This window comes from Barbus barbus (genome assembly GCF_936440315.1).
Source record: "Barbus barbus genome assembly, chromosome: 15".
NCBI classification, from domain to species: domain Eukaryota; kingdom Metazoa; phylum Chordata; class Actinopteri; order Cypriniformes; family Cyprinidae; genus Barbus; species Barbus barbus.
The window spans coordinates 80011-107981 of NC_136743.1; the positions used below are offsets into that span (position 1 = coordinate 80011).

The following is a 27971-nucleotide window of genomic DNA, read 5'->3' on the forward strand; positions in this document are numbered from 1 at the left end:
AGACAGATGCAGCGCAGTGGTTTTCAATCCGGCCGCTCTGCTCATTCTGTATGTCTCTAACGCTTAAGGAAGATAAAATCCCCCCCCCCAAAAAACAGTCTGACTCCGTGGTATAATGAGCACACTCGCACCCTAAAGAGAGCAGCCCAGAAAATGGAGCGCAGCTGGAAGAAAACAAAACTAGAGGTATTTCGTATAGCTTGGCGGGAAAGTACCCTATCCTACAGAAGGCATTAAAAACTGCTAGATCTGATTACTTTTTGTCTCTTCTAGAAGAGACGCTGTCAATATGGGACTGCATTACATCCTGCAACACCTCGACAAACCTGGGAATTATGCAAGGATCTTATTTGTGGACTTCAGCTCGGCCTTCAATACCATCATACCTGACCTTCTCTCAGACAAACTGAGACAGCTCTCTGTGCCCTCCTCCATCTGTCAGTGGATCACCAGCTTCCTGACAGACAGGCAGCAGCTAGTGAGGCTGGGCAAACTCACATCCAGGACTCTCACCATCAGCACTGGCGCCCCTCAGGGTTGCGTTCTCTCCCCACTGCTCTTCTCCCTCTACACGAATGACTGCACATCAAAGGACCCCTCTGTCAAGCTCCTGAAGTTTGCAGACGACACTACAGTCAAAGGCCTCATCAAGGACGGTGACGAGTCTGCTTACAGACAGGAAGTTGAGCAGCTGGCTGTCTGGTGCAGTCTTAACAACCTGGAGCTGAACACGCTCAAAACTGTGGAGATGATAGTGGACTTCAGGAGAAACCCCCCTGCTCTCCCCCCACTCACCATCATGAACAGCACTGTGACTTCAGTAGAGTCATTCAGATTCCTGGGCACCACCATCTCCCAGGACCTGAAGTGGGACAATCACATTGACTCCATTGCGAAAAAGGCCCAGCAGAGGCTGTATTTCCTCCGCCAGCTAAGGAAGTTCAACCTGCCTCAGGAGCTGCTGAAACAGTTCTACTCTGCAATCATCGAGTCTGTCCTATGTTCTTCTATAACTGTTTGGTTTGGTTCAGCTACCAAAACAGACATCAGAAGACTACAACGGACAGTTAGGACTGCTGAGAGAATTATCGGTGCCCCTCTGCCCAGCCTCCAAGAACTTTACACCTCCAGAGTGAGGAAAAGGGCTAAGAAAGTCACTCTGGACCCCTCACACCCAGCTCCCTCTCTCTTTGTACTGTTGCCCTCTGGCCGGCGCTACAGATCACTGAGCACCAGAACAGCCAGACACAAGAACAGTTTTTTCCCCCAGGCCGTATCCCACCTGAACAACACATAACACACCCCGGTACTGTACATCTGTAAATAACCCATCAAACCTTCATCTGTACATAGGACACATGCACATTCACAGTTCTGTCTATGGTCATGTATCTTTTCTGTATATTTTTATTTTTATTACTATTGTTATTCTTAATTATTGTATATTCTCTTCATTAGCGTTCTTTATCACCTTAATTATATGTTGTCTGCACTATGTTTGTACTTTCTGTACTGGAAGCTCATAACACCAAGACAAATTCCTTGTGTGTGCAAACACTCTTGGCAATAAAGCTCTTTCTGATTCTGATTCTGAAAACAAACATAACCCCCGGTATTTATTCAATACAGTGGCTAAATTAACGAAAAATACAGCATCAACAAGTGTTGGCATTCCCCAAGAGCACAGCAGGAATGACTTTATGAACTACTTTACTTCCAAGATCGATACTATCAGAGATAAAATTGTAACCATGCAGACGTCAGCTACAGTATCGCATCACTATAGGAGAGGAAGAATTGCATAAAGTTTTAAATCATCTAAACCAACAACATGTTAGACCCTATACTAAAAGAGCTAACCCTGTAGATCTTAACTACTAAAAGAGCTGCTTCCAGAAGTCATAGATCCTCTTTTGGCTATTATTTTTATTCTTTAGCTTGGGTTGAACAATTTATTTTTGCTTAGATGGAACAGCAGCTACGCTAATCATGTCTCTGCTTGTCTCTCCGTTTCTGCCAGGAATTACAGAACTTCAGTCTGGATCTAACCATTACATGATCTGAGATGACCGAACACCTGAGATGGAGGATCAGCGCTGGGAGATGACGTATGTGGCCCTGATCGTAGGCGGAGGCCAGACACCTGGATGAGCGCCAGAGACAGATCCCCATTGAGGACCCCGCCACTTAGACAGCCATCGGAAAAGACCACTGGAACCAGCTGAGCCCATTCAATCTGACTTGCTGCAGTTTGGAACTGAACTGCTGGTTTGTTTGGCCAGAGGAGAATTGGCCCCCCGACTGAGTCTGGTTTCTCCCAAGGTTTTTTCTCCATTCTGTCACCGATGGAGTTTTGGTTCCTTGCCGCTGTCGCTTCTGGCTTGCTTAGTTGGGGACGCTTAATTTCTAGTGATTATCGTCAATTTGATTTCGCAGATACTATTTAAACTAAACTGATCTAGACAATGACATCACTGAATTCAATAATGAAATGCCTTAACTGAAAATTGAGTGTTTAATTCAATTTAATTTTTATATATTACTTACACTCTATCCTCCAATTTGATACTGTTAAGTGCTTTGACACAATCTGTATTGTTAAAAGCGCTTTATAAATAAAGGTGACTTGACTTTTATATCTGACACACAGGAGCTCTTTCCTAACGAGCTGATGATCTGAATCAGGTGTGTCGAATAAAGGAGACACACAAAATATGCAGAGCAACGGACCAGGACCAGGACAGAACTGAACTGAAGGCTTCCATGATTCTAAGGTGTAGCCAATCAGAACATACAGTATTTGATTTTAATTAAAGCTACCTAACTCAGATTTGGGACCAATAGAATTTGACTGTGGGTGGGGCTACAAGAGCCAGACAGGACAGAACAAATGTGATGGATCACACACCTCGAGCGTGGCGTCTCTGTCTCGGATGCGGCTCCTCAGCGTCTGCAGCAGCGCGTCTCTGTGCTTGCGGCTGCTGGAGTCACTCGAGTCATTCTGCAGCTCTGCATACTCCTGGAAGAAAAACACAGCTGAAGTGTGACAAAAACTACAAGAAAGGTCCTGTCTTCATTACAGTACGAAGGAGAGAGTAACCTGCAGCAGCGCGTCTTTACGGCATAAGCTCTGCTGGAGCTGAGCGATGCTTTTGTCCCGGTCTGTGATTTCTGAGCGAGTCGAAGCTTCATGATCTCTTAGCTCACACACTTTGACCTGCAGTTCAGAACGCAGCTGCTCAACCATCTCACGCAGCTCCTGACACACACACACGCACACACACACACGCACACACACACACACAATCAGTCACAGAAACAATGATGGTTTCCAAATTGTCTTGTTTTCTACTTTTGGTGTCGCTCCAAAACTCTGTCTACAGATCATGTTCACATTATATTTACAGGACTGAGGGCAGTAATGTAGTTATGACATGATTTCTAAAAACATGACAAAAATTTAAATACTAATATCAGTCCACGGGAAGTGAAACAGGAACAAACAAACCAATAACGGTGACATCTACAGCACAAACACCTGTTTTCACATCACAGTGAGATTAGCTGGTTCAGCGTGCAGGTAAAGTCTCACCTGGTTGTGTTTGTGGCTGACGTCTCTGTGCTGCAACGCCTCCTGGAGGTCGTTCTGCAGTCGCTCTCTTGAACATGTCAGATCTTCCAGACGTCTCTGAGTCAGTCTGTGAGCGCGCTGACTCGCCTCCAACTCCAGCTGACATGAGAACAGAGAACTCTGGAAGCCCAGAACCAAACCCGAGTCCACAGTGCCCTCTGGAGTCTACAGAGAAACAGAAACAGCAAGAGGGAAACACTCATCAGGAGCAGCTGCAGAGCAAACAGTACAGCATGACGCTAGCAACACCAACGTCATGGCTTCAGTGTGTGTGTGTTTGTCCTCAACCGGATTTGTGTGTGTGTGCTCACCTGTGTGTGTTGCAGCTGCTGCTGGTGGGTCTCTGTGATTTTACGCAGTGTGTTATTCTGGCCCTCAATCACCTGGTGCAGCTCCTGAGTCTACACACACACACACACACACACACACACAGAGACACACACACAGAGACACACACACAGCGACACACACACAGCGACACACACACAGCGACACACACACACAAACAGAAGAAAACAATGACTGAGAACTGGAGTGAACAAGGGCCGGATTCACAAAACATTATGAATAAATTCTTCTTAATTGCTAGTTTACTTTTATTTTGTAACTTAATAAAAGTACAACATTTTGTAGTCAAAAATATTACTTAAGAATGTTCTTATCTTTCCTTAAGATTGTTCTAAAGCTAAAACTTAAGAATTCCTGAAAAGAATGCTATGAATGCTATAAAAATAACTTTTATTTTGTTGAGTTAATGGAGTTGATCAACATTGAATCTTTGGCAAACATTTCAGATAACATGTTAGCCCTGTCAACTACTTCAACAAATGTTCTTAAGAAAATATATTCTTAAATACATTAATTATTTTAGAACTTTTATGCATTTTTAATCATTGCATTTAGGAATATTCAGAATTTATCTAAAGAGACTCCTTAACTTTCTTTTTCAGCTCACCATCCACACGATGCCTGAATCACTCAGTTAATGACGGGTTAGGAGAAGGAAACACATTGTTCACATACACTAGACGTCTCTTTTGTGATGTGTGTGTAATGACCTCTGTGTCTTTAGTTCTCAGGCTGTCTGTGAGGTTCTGGATGGTTCTCTCTTGGCTCTGAGCAGCTTGTCTGATGGACTGGAGCTCTGACTCCATCTCACACAGTTTCTCCTGCAGCACCTGAGACACAAGAAACACACACACACACATTATATTACATACGTATATGTAATATTTAATGTAAAAAGAAAAGAAAAAAAATTAATCGCTGTCATAAATTATATTTTTCACTACAATATAACTTTTCATATCAGCAGACAATATTCCACAAAATATCCCCACAAAGCTACCACATCACTGAGATTTTTGGTGGTGTAATAAATTATTCTGAAGCAATAATTTCATCAGTGTTCTATCAGCTTTTACATACTTAAATCTGCATATTTTTACCTACCTTTATAAAGGCCTTTTTTTTCTTTTTAAATGTATGCATCACCTTTCATGACAAATTATTACTATTTATCAATAAATTGTACTAATGTTAGCAGTCAGATTAAATAATTTACTCAGCAAAATCACAACTGCAATAAATAATGTTATGAGATTAATGTTTTAAATACATTTATGAATATACAAATAAGAAATGTTGGGGGGAAAATGCATATTTTCAACATATTAAACCACCAGCAGGTGGAGGTAATTCACTTAATGAGTGAGTCATTGAGTCGTTCATTTAACTGATTTGTTCAAAACACTGAATCATTCAGTAACAAAACACTGCTGGCAGAGTGTTACTTGGAGAATGTGCTATACTACTGCTGTGATCCTTGTTTGGAACTATTTTCATTGGTTAAACAGAACAAAACAGTAAATAATATCTAATTAGTGTCTAAAATGTAACTTAACTTGACAAACTTTAATTGTTTATTTAACTAAAATCAATGTAACATTTTCAATCGTGAGAATATTCAGCGAAATAGCTCCCTTGATATGTTACTGAACTATATCATGTTATAAATAAACTACATATTTACATTTTTTACCTCAGTGTGTTTCCTCAGAGTTTCTTTATTTGTGTCGTTATGCTCATTTGTTTTGAAGTCTCTCACAAAGAGATAGGCAGCCCGACCTTGATACCAGAAATACCATTCCATTATCAATCGCTGGTTACGTTGAATGTATTCAAATCAGAATAATCATTATTTCATTTCGATGCGTCGCTGGTTATTTTTTTGTCACTAATGTTTTAACCAGGATGTTTGTCCGGTCAGGCAAATAAAAAAGCCAAAAACATTTTAAACTAGCAAGAAGGCTGGTGGTCAGCTAGCTGTAGCTGGACTTATATTTATTATTATTGAGAACATTACATTCACAAAGAAGGTAGTTCGACCTGTATTCTGCTAACGGTAACAGTCATTAGGTCCGTCAGACTGAAGATATTTTAGCGGTAATGTGGCCAAAATATTTAAGACCCATCGAATCTGAATTTAAGACATTTTAAGGACCCGCAGGCACCCTGTCCCAGATATAAATGCACATATAAACACACACATATGATGTGGTGACAGTATTCTGCTGGTTGTGGGTAATGTAGCTCTCTTACCTTGTTGCTGGTCTCGCTCTCGTGGATCTTGTTCTGCAGAGACTCGAGCTGTAGCTGTGCTTGCTGTAGTTCATTCACACACTGTCCAGCGGCGTGTTCATACTGATGCAGCTGCTGCTCTTCTATCAGACTCTACAACACACCAAACATCAAATTAATTTAATGTTCAATAGAAAAATTAATATCAGATGCATACTATTGAAAACAGTCATATTTTATTGTATAAGCAATGGGAAAAATGAGCCCTGATTTTATTTAGTTTTAATATCAGCCGATTGACACAGACACTGATCAAATAACAATTTTGGTCGATGAATTTAATTAAAAGTGTGTTGAGGGACCATGTCTGAAAAAGCTGTCAGTAAATGATCCTAATCTGGTTTAAATGGTGCTGGACTGTAGTTTAATCTCACAGACGTTATTCTGAAGCATCTGAGGTGCTTTAACTGGGATACATTGAGGTCAGACATCGCTGTGTGTGTTTGTGTGTATGAGAGAGAGTGTGTGTGTAAACGTGTGTGTGTGTGTTGTGTGTGTATGTGTGTGCTCCCTCAGGGTTTTGAGAGAGAACTAGGCCAATGGTGGTGCCACGCTCTCCATGTTAACCTATTTAACTGAAAATGGCATGGTTATCATTGGGTTAATAGAGGAGACTTCAGCGAGTATTAGAGAGAGAGATGCGAGAACAAAACATCAGTGATGTGATGATGGTACGGCTCCAACAGTGACTTCATTCATCGGCTCTTATAATGCTGATATCCAGCAGGAACAGTTTGAGCTTTAAGGGTTTAAAATGAATCAAGAGGTTTGTGCTGGGTTTGCTTTTGTTTATAAGCAGATCATGTGCTGGATCCACAATACAGTAAATAAAGACGTCTGAACATTACCCGAATGTCTTCAAACACTGCAAATGTTTTTAGTTTGGTGCTTTCCAACTGCTTTTACTTCAGGATTTAAGTAGCAACTCAATTCAACAACTGCATCATATATCATACAAAACATGACAAAGGCCGAACGGGACAATTGTGTTTGTAAATGACTGCATGCACAAAACACACCGTGCTCAGCTCAAACCGTGTGGGGAGTAGTGCTGTCAAACGATTAATCGCTTCCAAAATACATTTTTGTTTACAATATGTGTGTGTACTGTGTATATGTATTATGTATATATAAACACACACACATGCAAGTATATATGTAAGAATTTTTTTTTATATTAAATATATTTATATATAATATAAATTATATGTGACCGTGGACCACAAAACCAGTCATAAGGGTCAATTTAACTATATTTAACTAATAAATAATCTTTCCATTGATGTATGGCTTGAAAATCTGGAATCTGAGGGAGCAAAAAAATCTAAATTGAGAAAATCACCTTTAAAGTTGTTCAAATAAAGCTCTTAGCAATGCATATTACTAATCAAAAATTAAGTTTTGAGATATTTACGGTAGGAAATTGACTAAATATTTGCATGGAACATGATCTTTACTTAATATCCTAATGATTTTTGGCATAAAAGAAAAATTTAACATTTTGACTCATACAGTGCTGTGCTACTTACGACTGCTTTTGTGCTCCAGGGTCACATATGAATATAAATGTATACATGTAAATATTATCAAAATATGTACTGTATGTGTTTGTGTGTATATATATATATATATATATATATATATATATATATATATATATATATATATATATATATATATATATATATATATATATATATATATACACACACACATATATACATATATATAAGAAATATTCACAGTACACACACATATATTATGTAAACAGAAACTTTTATTTTGGATGCGATTAATGGTTTGACAGCACTAGTGGGGAGCGTCATCTGAGTGCATCCACGAATCTTACTGTCCCGTTAGAAAGCACTTCACCTTCGGGAGGTTCCTGAGACGGAAGGGCAGGTACTCCTCATGCTCCCACAGCTCCTCCAGCGCTGGATCCAGCTCCACCTCCTCCAGCATGTGGTTCTCTACGTCAAACAGGTTCTCCTGGTCTGGACTGTCCAGTGTATCTCTTCCATTAAAAAAAACAGGATTCATCAAAACGGGAAGCTTGCTGCCCCTTTGAGTCCGGATGGGCCTGTACACACAGTCCTGCAGCAGCAACAGAGCGAACGCGAGACGCTCCTCAGGCGCTCCGAGACGCTCCTCAGACGCTCCGAGACGCTCCTCAGATGCTCCGAGACGCTCCTCAGACGCTCCGAGACGCTCCTCAGGCACAGCGAGACGCTCCTCAGATGCTCCGAGACGCTCCTCAGATGCTCCGAGACGCTCCTCAGACGCTCCGAGACGCTCCTCAGATGCTCCGAGACGCTCCTCAGACGCTCCGAGACGCTCCTCAGACGCTCCGAGACGCTCCTCAGATGCTCCGAGACGCTCCTCAGACGCTCCGAGACGCTCCTCAGACGCTCCGAGACGCTCCTCAGACGCTCCGAGACGCTCCTCAGACGCTCCGAGACGCTCCTCAGACGCTCCGAGACGCTCCTCAGACGCTCCGAGACGCTCCTCAGATGCTCCGAGACGCTCCTCAGACGCTCCGAGACGCTCCTCAGACGCACCGAGACGCTCCTCAGGCACAGCGAGACGCTCCTCAGATGCTCCGAGACGCTCCTCAGATGCTCCGAGACGCTCCTCAGACGCACCGAGACGCTCCTCAGACGCACCGAGACGCTCCTCAGACGCACCGAGACGCTCCTCAGACACTCTGTGACTCTTATCCAGGGACTGCAGCGAGTCGGCGGAGCTCTCATGGTGCAGGAGTGTACGCTGATCGTCTGACAGACTCGTCTCGGGCAGGAGCGTGTTTGAGGTCGCGGTCTGCTCCTCAGCGCCGCTGGCTGAGTAACGTGACGACGCGCCACAGGAGACGCTTCTCGCCACCTTCCTGGGCACCTTACACACAGCCTCGTAGAGCGAGTCGGGCACACGCAGTGACCTGCAGACTCTGCACCTGCGCGAGTGCCGGTTGCAGTGAGGATTGTGGGAGCACTCCAGCGCCTCCTCCTCGTCTCCTGCCCAGTACTCCTGCATGCAGTACATCAGGTCCTCCTGCAGCAGCGCGCAATACTCGCCGCGCACCACCTCCGTCGCCCCCGATGATTCCATTTCCAGCCCGTTGTTTTTGTTATAAAGCACGGCGATGCACTGGCGCAGATGCTCTCTCTCCTGCAGGAGTCTGCGCAGACGCTCGAGGGACAGTGCCTGCACGCGGGCGATCACCGTGTCGAAGCGGAACATACGGTCCAGCATGAAGCAGCACTTGCTGCAGATGAACTCGCGGCGTCCGTCCCGCTGCAGACCGCGCCGCAGCGCGTGAGACAGCAGCACCTGCAGGTTGAGTTTGGCGGCCGGATGAAAGATCCATCGCCGCTGGTTTCCGCGCAGCTCGCGTGCACAGATGCGACACGCCTCCTTCATCTGCGCCGGTTTAACGTTACTCTCCGGATCCTGACAGCTCTGGACACTAGCAGCTCACCTTCGGGTCAGAGAGAAATAGAACAAGATCTGTATTCCAACCATTTACAGTTATTCTGTTCTTATGTAAATCCAATACGTTTAAAATCAAAATGACATCAGTTTAATATATTTAAGATGAGATCAAAGATCGCATAAAGACAAGAGACGCGGTATAATCACCATCAGACGCTGCGGCTCAGAATCACGAAGTCCTGCGGCTGTTTCTCAAAAGCATCAGAGAAATGAATGCTAATCCGCTGGCCCAGAGACGCATCGAGGATCGCGGAGGATCGGTGAATTCTGATGCCGCTCAAACCGAGTCAGAAACACGAGCGCCGCCGCCTCTCGCTCTCGGTCTGTGTCATGTTTCACCGCGGAGCACGAGTCCTCTGTCAGTCTTCTTCACCGGAGCATCAGTGGCGGAGAGCGAGTGACGTGAGACCCCCGGAGCCGCCGCTGCAGCCTCCTCTCCGCGCGATCCGGTGAAAACACCTCAGATTCTCCGGTGCTGTCGCGTGATGAGATCAAAGGAAGCGATGCCGCGAAACCTGCAGCGCGGGCTGAACCATCTCTCACAGAGGGGTGCGTCAGTCACCACAGCGCGCACGACAGTAAACAAGATATCGACTGGAACGTGCTAAGCCGAGAAAAATAATAATGATGTGCGAAATATAATATTTTCGGGATATTCTCCGTGCTCCAGGTCAGAATAAAGCGCGGTGAAGCGGCCGTGTGTCCCCGCGCGCCCCTGAGCGACCGATGATTGACAGATCAGCAGCAGCGCTACAAGCGTTACATAGATGCACATAACTGAAGAAAACAATGCATTACAGTTTCTGAATGATGCGTGCTTTATTTGAATATGTATTTCAGGAGGAAACATGTTTTTCTGTAAGTAGGAAGTACGTTTCCTGTTTTTATATTTTGACATTCCAGGGTCATTAAACTGATGTCTAATCAGGTTGCTGCACAAAGCGAGGCTGTGGGGTGTTTGTCTATATCTGTGAGTGCCAACATGTCATAACCGGTGAATCATGCTGACCAGTGACTGGCCATCGGGAGCACCGGGACAATTCCCGTAAAAAGTGCCGACACTTTTTACATTTATATCTGTAAATAGACTATTGTAGTTTTGTATTTGTTTACTTAAACATTAGACTGCTAGCAAATGTTAGCAATAGCAGTCAATTAATTACTGCAAAATTACCAAAAGGACATAATTACTATTGTAAAGAGTAGGAATTTAGCAGACAAATATTCATATCGTTTTATAATAGGTTTAGAGGAAGGCATACAACAACACAACGAAAATTAACATGGTTACTATACTTAAACCACGGTAACCACAAATTAACAATGGCCAAAAAAAGAAACATGGTTACTTTTACCATAGGCCTAATAATACCATGGTTAATTTTCCTTTGAAATGACAAAACATGACCCATGATAATACAAAAACATGTTCAGTGTTAAGATTTTTTCTATATATTAGATATATTCAGGATGCAGCTATTATTGTACCAATGTTGACATTTAGGTAAGAGAAAACAATAACATATGGTCCTATGTAATACTTAATTTTTTCTAAAATAAAAGTATACTATGTGCAAATTATAATGATGTTGTTGTTTTGCAACAAGGTGGAGATGTGAAAAAGTAAACACACATGAGGACAGAGATGTCAGGGAAAATGAAGAGACTAAAAAGGAAAATGGAAGTTCAAGTGATAACACTGAATTATTTTATACAGGCATCAGCCTAGAGATTTAAACTTTTTTGTGTGATGATGATGATGGTCACAAAAAATATTGTTGCCCGTACTTTCAAATGTTGTTGTGGGTTTATGGGATAGCCTGGATGAGTGTGAGATTTCCCGGCCTGAAATGTTGCCCCAGTCCATCCCTGAGTGACCCTAACCTTGACCCCTGACCCTGTGAGCCACACGTCCCTAAATCTGCTTTAAATTTCACCATTATTTGTATGAGATTCAGTCTATCAGTAAAAGGGACAGATCGATACCCTCACTTCATTCCACACCTGTATTACTTTCTTACTGCTGTGTAACACAAAGAAAATATTTTGGATAATGGTGGGAACCAAAACATTGGAGCTTACTGACTTTCGTTGTATGGACAAAAAAACATTTCCCAAATGATCTTTTGCGTTCCACAGAAAAAAGATGAGTAAATGAGAGAATTTAAATTTCTGGGTGAACTATCCCTTTAAATGAATAGGAGATGTCACTAATATAGATTCTGAGGTCTCTCTGTGTGTCTACATTGTGTGTGTGTGTGTGTGAGTGAGTGTGTTTACCCTGAGGGTTTCATTCTCACTCAACAGGTTCCAGTCGCTCTGATCTTGTGTTTCTGTGCTCTTATGTGATTGAGCGCAAACACACATTTAGACTGTGCTGATACTGATCTATTTGAGGAACAAAACATTGGTTCATCACAGACACAATAGTGACCACATCTGAAGTCTCTCCCTGTTTGCTCGTGCATCTGAGAGACAGACCACATCAAAACCTGACGTCTGATTCTCTGAGGAGGGAGTATATGGTTTGTTTGAATTGATATGTTGAATTGATATGTGATCTGAGGTAAAACACTATGTAAGGACAAACAAAACCAAAAACAGCATTCAATATTCAGTCCTATTTGTATTTGTAGATATTATTCCCACAGTGCACCTGTCTCATTACCACAGGAATAATTATTGTGATTTCCAAAGACTGTCCAGATGGTTACAGAAGGCAAAGATTTTTGCAATCAATGCTGTAATTTAATTTATTTAAAGTAATCGCACACTGATTCATGAGACAAAGCACAGCCAGTGTCAATCCAGTGGGAAAAATGTGTCCAAAATGAGAGCCAGAGATATTTAGATTTCCATGAACATCCGTATAAAATGTGTTGGGCTTCATGAAACAAACACGGCCGCAGTGGTTAAACCAAATAAAATAATAAAAACTGGTAGTTTTGCAATACTAATGCACAGATATGATCACTCAAAAACATGAAGAAAATGAACAACCAGCTGAACAGGTTTTGGGCCATTTGAGATGATCTGACCCTCCAACAACTTCATCTGCTGTTTGATTAAAACTGCAGCAGAAGCAATAATCTGACTGTTTCTGTATTTGATTAAAATTATCACATTATATGATTCTGACTCTCCCTGAAAACAGCTGATCGCAGACCTGCTCAATACTTCATTCACTAGAACATCCTGAAAGCTTGTTTGCATATTTCACCACACTGATTTACAATTTAACCCCCACCCACACTCACAGACACAGACACAGACACAGACACACACACACACACACACAGAGACACACAAACACACGCACATACACACCCACACAGTTTAGTTTACTTAGCTAATCTAAATATTAGATTTAATCTAAATCTAATCTAAATGGGGACATTGCATAGGCGTAATGGTTTTTATACTGTACAAACTGTGTGTGCTATTGCCCTACACCTACCCTACACCTAAACTTAGCCTCACAGGAGACTTTCTGCATTTTTACAATTTCAAAATAACTTTGTTTATTTTTAAACCCGTTTTACAAATGAGGACGTCCCCAAAGGGAGGTTTTTGGAGATTCTGTCAGGTTTACCTCACTTTAGGGTACAAATTTGTCTCCAAAATATGGTTAAGTAGGTACACACACACACACACACACACACACAGCGAGAGAGACAGACACACACACACACACAGAGACACACAAACACACACAGCGAGAGAGACAGACACACACACACACACACACACACACACAGACAGACAGTTCTCAGACACTTAGCGTGAGAAATAATGTTGTCATACAACTTTTAAATGAAAATCAATAAAAACAAATGTCTCTTCATTTGTACATCTCTATCAAATAATAAAACTCTTTCTGAATTCTGACTGTCATGAAATGTTTGATATGAAAGTTAAACTATTCAGAGGAACAGGGGTGCCAAAGCCAGTGGTGGACATTATTAAAGTCTATAAAATGTGACTCAGATGAAGCTTCTGTTTGAATCTAATCAACACTCTTATTAGAGTTTTTCAGCTCATCAGGAATCAAGTGTCACTCAGTCCACATTGTAACGGCCACTAGAGCGTTTACGGTAGTTTTGTGGCAGATTGACAACTGCGCATGTGCATAGCGTCTGTCTGTACTATATGAAAAGGTGAAGAGATTATCTTGCTCTACAGACATCTTTATTTTCTGTCTATCTTTATTTAATTTCATTCATTTCTGTTTGTGGCCTGAGTTGGATGCTTATGTACATTTTTCCTCACTCATTCCTCATGTATGTGGACGAGTGTGTTGGTGCTTGAGGTGCTTTATTAAACTCGGGGAAAACACGCCATCTTCTCGTCTCCCGTGCAGGTTATCTCTTTTATGCGTCTCTCCTGGCGGCTACTGATTATCAACGGATGTCTTCGTGGTACGGCGGGGTAACGTTATCCAGGAAAGACTGCTGGCAAGCTAGAGAGGAGGCCGCGCGGATCCGGGGTAAAAAGACGTGTGATGGCGTTCCGCGGATTTTCTGCTGTACTTTGAAAACTTGTTTGGGATCGGTTGGAGGTGTAACGACAAAAGAGTGAAGGTGAATTTTGTGTTTCATCTAGTTTGGACAGATTTTTGTTTTTCTTTCGACGGGGGAGACGGTTCGTTCTTCTATAGTTACGGACCTGCGATTGAAAAGACAAAGGAGGAAGGGACACCTGGAAGATTTTACTCTTTTTTTTTTTCCTCTTTGGATGATAAACACATTTATTTTGTTTTTTTCCGGATGGACATGTTTGAAGTAACCATATAACATTTTGCTGGTTTCAGTCACATTTTTTTTCCACTCACTTCACGTGGCCTGACACGTGGAACAAGGAACGCTGATTCTGAAGGACTGGAAAAAAAAAAAAAAACAACTTTTTTACTTTATTTCAGATTGCATTTGTTTTGGTGCACATTCTCTGTGGTAAATTGTTTATTGTGCTTTAGCATACAGGCTAGATATTTCTACAAGGGAACAAGCAGGTTCATTGTACTGTTTATTCTTATTTTGTAGTTAACTCATTGTGAATTGTGTGCATCTGCATGTAATATTTTGTTTTACTTTTCTTTTGATATTTCTGAAATTTGCTGTTATACTACGGGGTGTATAAAATGGCCACAAATCGTGAACTATTCGACTTGCTGACATGCTCTGACTATTTGCCAGGACAGGGTACATCTCCGAGTGGGGATGGAGACATACGGTCTCAGGTGCAGCTCCTGCGGGACGAGGTTGCTGTACTGCAGCGGTGTCTCCGTGACTCGCTGGACCTGCAAAAGAGTATGATTGATTGTATGAGTCCTGATGATGGTACGGTTCCTGTTGAGCCACGTCCACAGTCTAACCCCTTGGCCGCTTCTACACCGTTTGTTCGAGGGCATCCTCCACAAGGCGTTTCAAGGTCAGTTTCTGCTAATGTGCCTCATGTATGTGTGCCTGTGGTGGCTCAAACGGCCTCGGCTTATTTGTCGACTACATCTAGGGTCTTGGCCTCTGTCCTCCATCAGTCACGTCTTGAACCTCTAATTTTTGACGGTGGAGGAAAGGTGAGTCCAGACGACTGGCTTCAGTCTGTTGATATATACAGGACTTCACTGGATCTTACTGATTGCCAGATGAGTAATCAGTAAGATCCAGTGCTCCCGCGTTTTCTGTCAAAGCTCCCGCGTTTTCTGTCAAAGGAGCCGAAGAAGTGGTTTAATGTCTTGAGCTCCCATGTTTCCACATGGGCCCAGTTTTGTTTATTTGGGAAGGTTTTTCTGCCATCTGACAATCAGGAGCGCATTATGAGGGGTATCCTAGACAGGGTTCAGATGAACGAACCTTTTCCTACGTTTGTCGCCCATATGCTGAGTGAATTTCGAAAATTAAGAAGTCCACCTCCTCAGCCAGAACAAATTGAGCTAATATGTAAGCACGCTGTCGAAAAATACAGGGTAGCGCTCTATGGCACAGCGTTGACATCTGTGATGGACCTTTTCTTGCGGGCGCATGAGCTGCATGCAGTCTTGGGTCCATGTGGTCAATATGTGCCCGAGGTTCCACAGTCAGTTCTGGTCGCAAGAGAACTTCATTGTTTTAAGTGTCTGACACCGGGGTTTACTTCCCGTAACTGCCCAAACTGTAGGCAGCAAAACAGCCAAAATGTGCACTCGGGAGGTTTACCCAATTGTCAGACTGGACAGACCATAGAGACATCGGGTTCTGAAGTCCCAAGTAACATGTCTCAAACAACGGTTGCAGGTCTGGATCCTTCAGTTAGGCCCAGGTCGGGAAACTTCGGGGGGGGGGGGGGGGGGGACTTTTCAGAGAGGCAATCCTTCCCCCCCGAGACAGTAATTGAGCCTCACTCACCTGACTCATCCCAGGCCACTCAGCTTGCTCTTGGTAACGTGGAAGACATCGCATCCTTATCTTACTGGAACACACCTTTTCGTGTTCAGGTCAATTTTCATGGCCAGGCACTTGAAGCTACTCTGGATACGGGGGCTTCTGTTTCAGCTGTGCGTGCAGATGTTTCTAGATTTGTTCCAGGGGGGACTTTTAAAACAAAAGCATGGTCTGCATCTCCTTTGCAGCTTGCCGATGGGGGAATGTGTTGTCCATCAGGTTTAGCTTGGTTACAGTTTGGGTTTATGGGTCAACGTTTTTACCATCGCTTTGCAGTTATCCAAACTCTTTCAACCCCACTTGTTTTAGGTATGGATTTTATGATGAGAGCTTCTGTTGTGATCGAGGTTCCTTCTAGAACTGTTGTTCTGGGTGATGTGCCAGAGGCTGAGGCTGAACTGGAGGGCGTTGACGTCATGTTGCCGAATCACAGTCTGCTTGGCTTACAAGATGGTTCTTCTTGTCTGGACATGAAAGTTGATGGGGCTGCTTTAAATGAGGGTGAAAAAGTCAAGCTGGCCGAGTTGTTGAGCTCTTTTGCTGAATTGTTTGATGGACATCTAGGCCATACATCCATAGTTGAGCATACAGTTGACACTGGACAGGCCGACCTATCCATCTTGCTCCATAACGTACTTCACCTGCAAAGAAAGAATTGATTGAGCGGCAGATTGACATGATGTTATCAGAAGGCATTATTGAACCGGCATCGGGGCCGTGGGCCACGCCGATCGTTAACATTCAAAAACCTTCTGGTGAACCAAGGTTTTGCGTTAACTATCGAGGATTGAATAGACTTACTGTAAAAGACTCGTACCCGCTTCCAAGGATAGACGAGTCCCTCGATTTTCTAGCAAGAGGTAATTTTGTGTCCACAGTTGACTTGGCTAGGGGTTATTGGCAGGTTGCCATGGAAGAATCTTCTAGGCCAAAGACCGCTTTCATTTCTCACCGTGGGCTGTACCATTTCCGTGTTCTACCCTTTGGCCTGTGCAATGCCCCAGCCACTTTTCAGAGGCTCATGAACACAGTGCTGGCAGGCCTCATCTACAAGTCATGCGCAGTTTATCTCGACGATATTGTAGTCGCCTCACCTATGTTCGAACAACACCTGAGAGATCTTGAGGAAGACCTGGCTAGGCTGAAAACTGCTGGCCTGTCAATCAATTCTGAATTCTGAATCAAGTTGGACAAGTGCCAGTTCTGTAGAAAGGAACTTACCTTCTTGGGCTATCGGGTCACCAAGGAGGGTATTCTACCAAATGTGGAGAAGGTGAAGGCCGTGTTAGACTTTGCTACTCCAGTAAATGCAAAGCAAGTGAGACAGTTCTTGGGCATAACCAGCTACTACCGGCGGTTCATTCATGAATATGCCCGACATGCTGAACCTCTTTTCGCTCTTACGAGAGCTGATATTCCTTTTGTGTGGACACAAGACTTTCAGAGTGCTATGGATTTCCTTAAAAATAAACTGACGTCTGCACCGGTCTTGAGGTTTCCGCAGTTTTCATTTCCATTTTTCATTCACGTGGATGCGTGTGATGTTGGTCTGGGTGCTGCTTTAATGCAGAGGGATGAGCAAGGCAGGGACTGTGCAGTTGCCTATGCTAGCCGTGCTTTGCACAAGTCCGAGCGCCCTTACTCCTGAGAAGGAGTGCCTAGCACTCAATTTGGGCACTTGAGTATTTCAGACCATACATTGAGGGTTTGCACGTCACTGTTTTTTCTGACCACAGCAGTTTGAAGTGGTTGATGTCACGACCTAATCCCACTGGAAGATTGGCTAGGTGGTCACTTCGGTTGCAAGATTTTGATTTTGAGATAATCCATAAACCAGGAGTGTCCAATAGCGTTCCTGACAGTTTGTCAAGGAACTCTCTACCTTCTTGTGGTCAGCCATTTGACATTCTCCCTTATCGTGCTGTTCTTGGAAGTTTGGACTTGCGCTCATTGCCGTCTGTGTTGTTTACAGGCCGTGATCAGTTGAGAAGTCTGCAGCTGAATGATCCGGACATTGGAAAAGTATTCAGTGCATTGGAGGATGGTGAAAGTGTGTCTTCCGAGGAAGATCTTCTTTATGCTGTTCTTGATGGTCTTCTGTATCACAAGGATCCAAAATCGTCTTGTACATTACACCCCATGAAACAGTTTAAGCTTTATGCTCCCCAGACTGTCAGAAGGTCTCTGTTGGAGTATTATCATGACCATCCCACCGCAGGTCACTTGGGTGTGACAAAAACGGTGACAAGGCTTAAGCAGAGATTATTCTGGCCCAACATGCTGTCAGATGTGAAGAAGTATGTGGGGTTCATGTGCCATCTGCCAATTCACTAAGCCGTCCCAGAAAAAGCCTGGTGGCTTCATGGTTCCAATCTGCCCCCAATATCCCTGGGAATATGCTGGGGTGGACTTTGTGGGCCCTTTGCCCCGAACGGTAATGCATACATCCTTGTGTTTGTGGATTATTTTTCTAAGTGGATTGAGGTGTGTGCGGTGAGGGAAGCTACAGCTTTGATTGCTGCCAGTAAGCTTCTCAGTGAAGTGTTTGCTAGGCATGGCGCTCCCAAGTACTTGATATCCGACAGGGGATCTGTGTTTATGAGTGACCTCTTCAAACACACGGTTTCTGCTTTGGGTACAGAGCACAGGCTTACAGCAGCTTACCACCCGCAGACAAATGCTACGGAGAGAGTAAATCGGACACTGAAAACGGCCATTAGGGCATATGTTGGAACCAAGCATACTTCCTGGGATCGTTTTCTCCCCCACATTTGTTTTGCTTGCGGACAGCTCAGCATGACAGTACGGGACTGAGCCCATCGATGGTGTTGTACGGCCGTGAACTGGACATCCCTTTGGATCTGCTTTCTCAGCCTGATGCTTTTGGCATGGAAGATCCAGTGGTGACTTCTTTGGATGCCCTGAAGCATTTGCTCCAGGAAGCATCTGATCATGTCAGGGGTTTTCTGGAGGCGAGTCACTCACCAACTGCTCCGGGTGTGTGTTCACGGTGTGTGTGTGTTCACTGCTGTGTGTGTGCACTTTGGATGGGTTAAATGCAGAGCACGAATTCCGAGTATGGGTCACCATACTTGGCTGAATGTCACTTCACTTCACTTCACAGAAAAAGCACTATTATGTCAAGAGACGTCGGCAAGTTTCTTTATCCATAAATGATCTGGTGTGGGTCAAAACTCATCCGAGGTCTGACTCATCTACGAACTTTGCTGCCAAGCTCGCGCCTCTATACACAGGCCCTTACCATGTTACTCAGAAGTTGTCTGATGTGAATTATAGACTTGCTGATGTGACTACGGGAAAGGATGTGGGAGTGTTTCACGTGGTGAACATGGAGCCTTTTCGTTCATGGGATTCTGGGAATGTATCAAAGAGGGTGCATGTGAATCCACCTCCGGAATTTGCGGTGGATGATACTTTGTTGGGTGGCGACAGCTCCTGTCATACCAGTCCTGGTGAGCCGTCCAGTGACTGTCCAATTGATAATGTCAGTGATCTCTTGGAATCTGACGCCAGAGTTTCTTTGTCTGATTTATTTGGTGATGTCACTGATGAGGGTGCAAGTGAGTGTGGTGATCCTGCCATTCTCTCTGATTTGACGGAGAGTCCGGTTGATTGCGTTGATCAAGGGTATAACCTGCGACCTAGATTTGCACCCAGGATTACCTCAGGCTGGGCGACCAATAAGTGGACCAATCCATTCCACACATCTGTTAATGGAGTGTGGGGTGTGCATATTTCTCTTAGTCACCATAATATTATAACAATATACCGTACTGTTATTGGTTTTTGTAGACTGTTTTTAGGTTTACCAACACTGTTGTGTTTTGTTCTTATAAAAGTAAAACCTACTCTGTAAAATGTGTTTTGCCATGGGTTTTTGAAATGCCAATGTATTTTCTTTTCTGTTTGCTTGTCACATTTTCTTGATGTATTGTGGTTTGGTGAGTTTAAAAACTGTCATGTATGTTGGTATTTCTCATCGTACCATTGTTTTTCTTTTTGAGGGGAGTATTTACAACTATTCATGTATGGAGTTGTTTATGTCCTGTATTTTCACAGTGCTGTTGGCTGAGGACAGCCAATTTGTTCCAGGCGGGACTCTGTAACGGCCACTAGAGCATTTACGGTAGTTTTGTGGCAGATTGACAACTGCGCATGTGCATAGCGTCTGTCTGTACTATATGAAAAGGTGAAGAGATTATCTTGCTCTACCGACATCTTTATTTTCTGTCTATCGTTATTTAATTTCATTAATTTCTGTTTGTGACCCGAGTTGGATGCTTATGTACATTTTTCCTCACTCATTCCTCATGTATGTGGGCAAGTGTGTTGGTGCTTGAGGTGCTTTATTAAACTCGGGGAAAACACGCCATCTTCTCGTCTCCCGTGCATTATTAGCACCACATAGTTTTCCCATCCGGGCTGCTTAACATTTAAACTCGGTGTTACAACATTCAACACTGACTAATGTCAGAACAGATCCATCTAGTTAACCAGACAAAGACTAAAATCTATTTTAGCCAAAATTATGTTACAAAATTAAAAATCAGGAATAAAATCTGCCAACAGTGGACTCCAACGTGTGCCGAGGCTGATCCCATGTCCCGCACGTCGCACAATGAGAAAATGTCCCGCATTTTCATCAGTCTGATGGGTTTTAATTGTCATATTAAGAAAACGTGCATGCGTTCTTTTCCCTTTTTAAAAAAGCTTTTTATTTATTCTTTTTGCGGCTTAGTTTCACCTATATTTAACAGCGCTCAGAAGTAGCAACCTGCCTCACACAAATACAACAGCCATATTTAAAAATCCTATTCAATGGTTGAAAAGAAAGAAGTACACAGTCACTCAGAGGCTGTGACGGCTGTCAATCAAAATGTGAAGTGGATGATTCCTTGTGTTCTGTCAGAAAACAAACTTGCCCGTGTACCGGATAATTCTGTAAAGTAAAATGCATTTTTCAAGGCGTCATAATAGCAACAAAAAGACAAAATGTTCTTTTAGTAAAGACTAGGTTAGGACATATACCTGGGTGATTGGCTACATTGCTCAGCGCTACGAAAACACATTGTAAATATAATCTTTCGACCCTTTCCAGAGAGCAAACACAAATGCGCACTGAAGCATTTGCCAAATTAGTTTTGCCAATATCCTACTATTACAGTTTTAACTGAGGGTGCTTATCACTGCATGAGAAACAGACATGTAGTGTGAAAGTGTGAGAAAAGTGTCAATTGCTGAATGTGTGAGAGTTGGCAGCCCTGTGTAAATCAGTATTGACATAACATAACAGTAGTAAATGTATCTGTCTCACACGTCTCCAACAAAATCACATCTACTGTCCCGCTACAGATCTATAGCCCGGAAGTCACCCTAAGATCGCCTCTCGCTCGGACCAGCAGAGGTCAGACTGTGACTGTAGATCACAGGCCTCGGTCCAGCAGAGGTCAGCTTCAGACCAGATCAAACTCAGCCGCCTGTAATGCTCCTGAAGGTCCAGTGAGTTTGATCCGTGCTGGAGACGAGTGAAGAACCGCACAGAAACACACGTACCTGCATCTCCTGCTGCACACGGAGCCTCTCACGACCCAACTCCTCCTGATAGAACTGACAGAGAGAACCATCATCAAGAAATGATTACATTTGTGTGTGTATGTTTGTGTGTGTGTGAGTTTTAGTGTGTATAGAAGTGTGTGTGTGTGTGTCTGTGTGAATTTTAGTGTGTATAGAAGTGTTTGTGTCTCTGTGTGTGTGTGTGTATGTGTGAGTTTTAGTGTGTATAGAAGTGTGTGTGTGTGTGTGTATGAGTGAGTTTTAGTGTGTATAGAAGTGTGTGTGTGTGTGTCTATGTGTGAGTTTTAGTGTGTTTAGAAGTGTGTGTGTGTGTGTGTTTGTGTGAGTTTTAGTGTGTATAGAAGTGTGTGTGTGTGTGTGTGTGTGTGAGAGAGAGAGAGAGAGAGAGAGTCTATGTAAGAGTGTGTGTGTGAAAGTGTGTGTAAGAGTGTGTGAGTGTGTGTGCAGACAGACCTGCGCGTCTCTCTCTCTCTGTAGCAGAGACACAGACAGCTGCTGCAGCTGTTCCTCCATGTGTCTCACTCTCTGTCTCAGCTCGGTCTTCTCCTCCGTCAGCTCTCTGATCATCCGCTCCTTACAGCACAGTGCTGCGCTTAGCCGCTCGATCCTGCACACACACAGACACACACACCATAAGCACCACTCACATGTGTGTGTGTGTGTGTGTGTGAGAGAGAGGAGGAGACTAGTTGTGTGCAGGACTGAAAGGTCAGTGTGAAAGAGACTCTGTGTGCATCGCTGTGTTTGTATCTTCAGTGTGGAGTGAATCCGTCTGAGATGCTGTGAATGCTGAATCTCACCTCTCACTGTCTGCATCTTCATCTGGCTGTGTGCTTGTGTCTCCTGGTGTGTCCTTGGCAACCATTTCCATGGTGACAGAGGGATGCTGGGGGTGAGATTCAGCGACGCTGGCCATGCGCTCGGCCTCATCCCGTGCTAACTGAGCCTCCTGCCACACAGAGACTTCATCATCATCATCATCACCACCACCATTATCATCATCACCAACCATCCCCACCACCATCATCATCACCATCACCACCACCACCACCACCACCAACCATCACCACCATTTTTTATCTTTTATTTATTTATTTATTTACACTTTTCTTTTTCTTAATATTTGTATTCTATATAATTGCACTGTCCTTGGAGCGGTCCTGACTTACATTTCACTGCTGGTTATACTCTGTATAATTGTGTATGTGACAAATAAAAATCTTGAATCTTGAATCATCACCAACCATCACCACCATCATCTTCATCAACTATCACCACCAACTATCACCACCATCACCACCACCACCATCACCAACCATCACCACCACCACCATCATCATCACCATCATCAACCATCACCACCACCAACCATCACCACCACCATCATCATCACCAACTATCACCACCACCATAATCATCATCACCAACTATCACCACCATCACCACCACCACCTCATTGGTGTTACGATGTTTCCAGCCGCACTGAACATGTGTTCAGATGGTGTGCTTGTTGTGCAAATGCATTTTAAGCAACCGTGGCCAGGTATCTTGCCTCATTATTCCACTACCAAGCAAGCAGTCTTCGCTGGCCTCCTCTCGCAAATAGCAATTGGAAACTGCACTTGAGATATGAAGTGCCCGCATATTTATCACTTAACTCGCCGCACCGCAACAGCTAAAGCCTGTCTACACTGGACGCGACAAAGCAACCATTAAAATCATTTGAACTTTGTGTCATCAGGTCATAAATAGAACGAGGCATGAGTTTACTGTTGGGGATTTGTCATGTCGCACCGCATCCAGTGTAGACAGCATCACTGATTATAATGTATTGTGTTCTTTTGACTATTGTATTTTGATGTGCCGCGCAACGCCTCTCGCGTCCGGTGTAAAGCAAATGTCATGAATTTGTGAATTTTGTGAATTAACAGTCTAAATAAAACAATTTACAGCTAAATGGCATATGCTAGAAATACCGAATTCTATTTCAACTGTTACTATTATTGCACTTGTATACAAAACGTTGTATTTTATGCTTGTTATAGAGTGTGTGAGACGTCACACGCATTACCGCCAGTGCAGGCCCGTCGCCAAGGGGGGGGGTATTGGGGGGGCAGTGCCCCCCTATTTTGTTGACCCCAAAAGAACATATTTTAACACTGTGTTTCCCAACCTTTTTTCTTATTTATAAAAATTATATAAAAAAAATAAAATACAAAAAAAATAAAATAAAACACTGCATTGCAGAGTTGGTATTGTGGCTTTATCAGACACATAACACTTGCACTTAACATTTTATGAAAATCAAGCTGGAGTTAACGTTTTTGACCAGTGAATGACGGAGATCTGTTTTGTCTGTCACAGGTGTATGGCCATCGTATTACGCTTCAACAACTTACAGGTTATAACATTTATTGTTGCTATATAGGCGTTTAGTTTTTCTTGTTGTTTAATACACTTGGCCAAAATCTCATGATATAAAGATGAACCGCTATGCACAGGATATATTTAAAACGTACAAAAGTATATATTGGCAACAATTAGATGGCAAATACTAACTTATCCGCTCTTCAAACACACAAAAAACATTAGCCTTTACAGACATAGTGTTTCTTGAGTAAGTTGTAGGTTGAATGATCTTGTCTTGGTGTTCTGTTTTAATATAGAACTTGGTCTGTTTCAGTCACTGTTCCGATATGTGAATACTAGATTGTGATTGGCTGTTCTGTGTCAGGGTCCAGGGTTGCTGGGCAACGGGGGCGCAGCTGAATGCAGAGAGATTGTTTTATCAGTGTGCATGTTAAAGTTAAAAGAGAGTTCACAGAGTTGTCTGCTCCATCCATGTATCATGACAGTTACAATACGGGATGTTATTGTTTTTGGTGAATGTCTGTTTCTCAGATCACATCAAAACTAAATGCCTCCCCGTTTTATACGTTCTGGCGACGGCCCTGCGCTGGTGGCAATCAACGCATGGATATCATGGCAACCTTCACAGCCCTATCACTACCACCATCATCATCATCACCACCATAATCATCACCACCATTATCATCACCATAACCACCACCATAATCACACCATTACCACCACCATCATCATCACCATCACCACCACCATCATCACCACCGCCACCACCATCACCACCACCATTACCACCACCATCATCATCACCATCACCACCACCATCATCACCACCATCACTAACACCATCATCACCACCGCCACCACCATCACCACCACCACCACCATTACCACCACCATCATCATCACCACCACCATCACTAACACCATCATCACCACCGCCACCACCATCACCACCACCATTACCACCACCATAATCACACCATAACCACCACCATTACCACCACCATCATCATCACCATCACCACCACCATCATCACCATCACCACCACCATCATCACCACCATCATCACCACCGCCACCACAATCACCACCACCACCACCATCATCACCACCACCATCATCACCACCGCCACCACCACCACCATTACCATCATCACCATCACCACCACCATCATCACCATCACCATCATAATCAGTACCACCATCATTATCATCACCACCACCACCACCATCATCATCACCATCACCACCACCATCATCACCACCACCATCACTAACACCATCATCACCACCGCCACCACCATCACCACCACCACCATCATCACCATCACCACCACCATCATCACCATCACCATCACAATCAGTACCACCATCATTATCATCACCACCACCACCACCACCATCATCATCATAATCAGTACCACCATCATTATCATCACCACAGGTGTTATACACACTCGTGAGTGTGTGTGTGTGTGTGTGTGAGTGAGTGTGTGTTGTACCTCCTGCAGTATCTGTATCTTGGTCTCCAACACCTGCTGCATGTGATCGATCTCCTGTTGTCTCTCCTCACACCGTCGCTGCAGCTCCTCTTCATTGTGATTGCTCAGACTCTCTGCTGCTCTCCTGTCAAAAATCACATCAGAAACGGTGAGCTCGTAAGAACTGGAGAGCACAGAGTAACGGCTGTAATTCTGAATCGAGTGATTTGTGATTCTATCTGAGAGTCAGTTTGCTGACAAACCACCAGCAGCACATCACACTAAACCATCTGAGTGAACCTGGACAACACACACACACACACACACACACACACACTCTCACTCACTCACACATACACACCTCTCTCTCTCTCTCACACACACACACACACACACACCTCTCTCTCTCACTCACACACACTCCCTCCCTCCTTCTCTCTCTCTTACACGCACGCACACACCTCTCTCTCAATTCAATTAGCTTTATTTGCATGACAAAAATACATTTTATATTGTCAAAGCATTGAGACTACAAAGAAAATAGTTTAGAACATCTGAACATTTTAACATTTATTCAAATATTATAACTAATGTAATATATAACTAATATGGAAATGTCATATTTCCAGAAGGACAAGTTACACTACCTGTCCATGTTAGACATTCGATTGCTGATCGATTGCTCCTGTCTGTCTCTATCTGTCGTGCTGCTGAGAGGTTTGCGATTGTAGCTCCGTGTATCTTTGCTTTTCTGTTGAATCTCTATCTTACTTTCACTCTCTGTTGTTTAAAGTGATAATATATAACTTAATTCCCACCATATTTCTGGTATTATCTATCAAACTAATTTGATCGTTTGCGCGTGCACTACATTAGCATTCGTTAACCGGTTAGCTTGCTACTCGCAGTTCCATTCGCGTTTCTATTCGCGTTATTTGCACCTCTTGCCACATGTACAGTTTATCTCTCTTTGTCAGTGACGAGGGATTCACATGTGATAAATGCAGGGATATAGTTAGGCTGACAGAGAAGATTTTAGAACTAGAGACACGCATCCAAACTTTAACTGAGGACAGTAAGAATGTGAGGGCTGTAGATACTGCTTTGGATGCGACTAGCTCAGCGAGTCATGTACATTGTTCGGTTCCGGTAAAGCCCATGCAGCAGGGCAACTGGGTGACAGTGAGGAGGCTTAGTCGCGGGTCAAAACACCGCTCTTCCGTTCTGATCAGAACATCAAACAGGTTCCCCCCACTCAGTGAAGCACCCACTGAGAAACCTGATGAAAGTGCTCTAGTTATTGGCGATTCTATTGTACGGAATGTGAAAATAGAGACACCAGCCACCATAGTCCATTGATTACCGGGAGCCAGAGCGCCTGACATCTTGGCAAATTTAAAAGTGCTGATTAATGCTAAACGTAAATTCAGCAAGATTGTTATTCATGTCGGCGCTAATGATGTTCGACTTCGCCAGTCGGAGATCACTAAAAATAAATGTTAAAAGAGGTGTGTGAACTTGCAAGTACGATGTCAGACACTGTAATATGCTCTGGCCCCCTCCCTGCTTACCGGGGTGACGAGATTCATAGCAGACTGCTGTCACTCAATGACTGGATGTCTAAGTGGTGCCCACAGAATAACATAGGTTTTATAGACAATTGGACAAGTTTTTGGGGCAGACCTGACCTGTTGAAAAGAGATGGTATTCATCTCTCCTGGGGTGGTGCCGCTCTTCTCTCTAGAAATATGGCACATAGTCTTAGAGTTCGTACTTGACTAACTGGGGCCCAGGTCAGGAAGCAGACAGACTGGCTAAACCGACCATCTGCTAGCCGCCTCACATCACAGAAGTCAGTTAATTCTCAGCACATAGAGACTCTTTCACCTAGATATCACACTATAGAGACTGTGTCTGTTCCGCGAACTAGAAAATACAGAAAACATCCAAACCAAATTAAGAATAACAATCTAATTTATGTTCAACAAATAAAAAATGCTTACAATACAGAGAAACAATTTATAAAACTTGGCTTACTGAATATCAGCTCCCTTTCTACAAAAGCACTTTTTGTAAATGATTTGATCAATGATTATAACCTAGATTTGCTTTGTTTGACAGAAACATGGCTAAAACCAGATGAATACCTTACTTTAAATGAGTCCACCCCCCAAGATTACTGCTATAAAAATGAGCCATGTCCAAAAGGTAACTGGGGAGGTGTTGCTACAATTTATAGCAATATTCTCAGCATTTCTCAGAGGGCAGGCTTTAAGTATAACTCGTTTGGAGTTATGGTGCTGCGTATATTATCATCTAGAGAAACACGTGTTAGTGATAAACCCCTTGTGA

The 27971-nt window shown here is 43.4% G+C and overlaps 1 protein-coding gene across 2 annotated transcripts in view; it reads right to left on the reverse strand.

Moving 5' to 3' along the window:
* LOC306881303 (myomegalin) overlaps positions 1-27971 on the reverse strand; it is a 115958-nt gene that overhangs the window by 30811 nt on the left and 57176 nt on the right. For both annotated transcript variants that reach the window (XM_079435322.1, XM_079435321.1), the window contains 10 exons: positions 25641-25764; positions 22572-22720; positions 22225-22378; positions 21751-21804; positions 6233-6364; positions 4690-4809; positions 3943-4032; positions 3593-3796; positions 3101-3259; positions 2909-3019 (listed from right to left, as the gene is read on the reverse strand). In XM_079435322.1, coding sequence (XP_079291448.1) covers positions 2909-3019; positions 3101-3259; positions 3593-3796; positions 3943-4032; positions 4690-4809; positions 6233-6364; positions 21751-21804; positions 22225-22378; positions 22572-22720; positions 25641-25764 — 1297 coding nt within the window. The remainder of the gene's footprint in view (positions 1-2908; positions 3020-3100; positions 3260-3592; positions 3797-3942; positions 4033-4689; positions 4810-6232; positions 6365-21750; positions 21805-22224; positions 22379-22571; positions 22721-25640; positions 25765-27971) is intronic.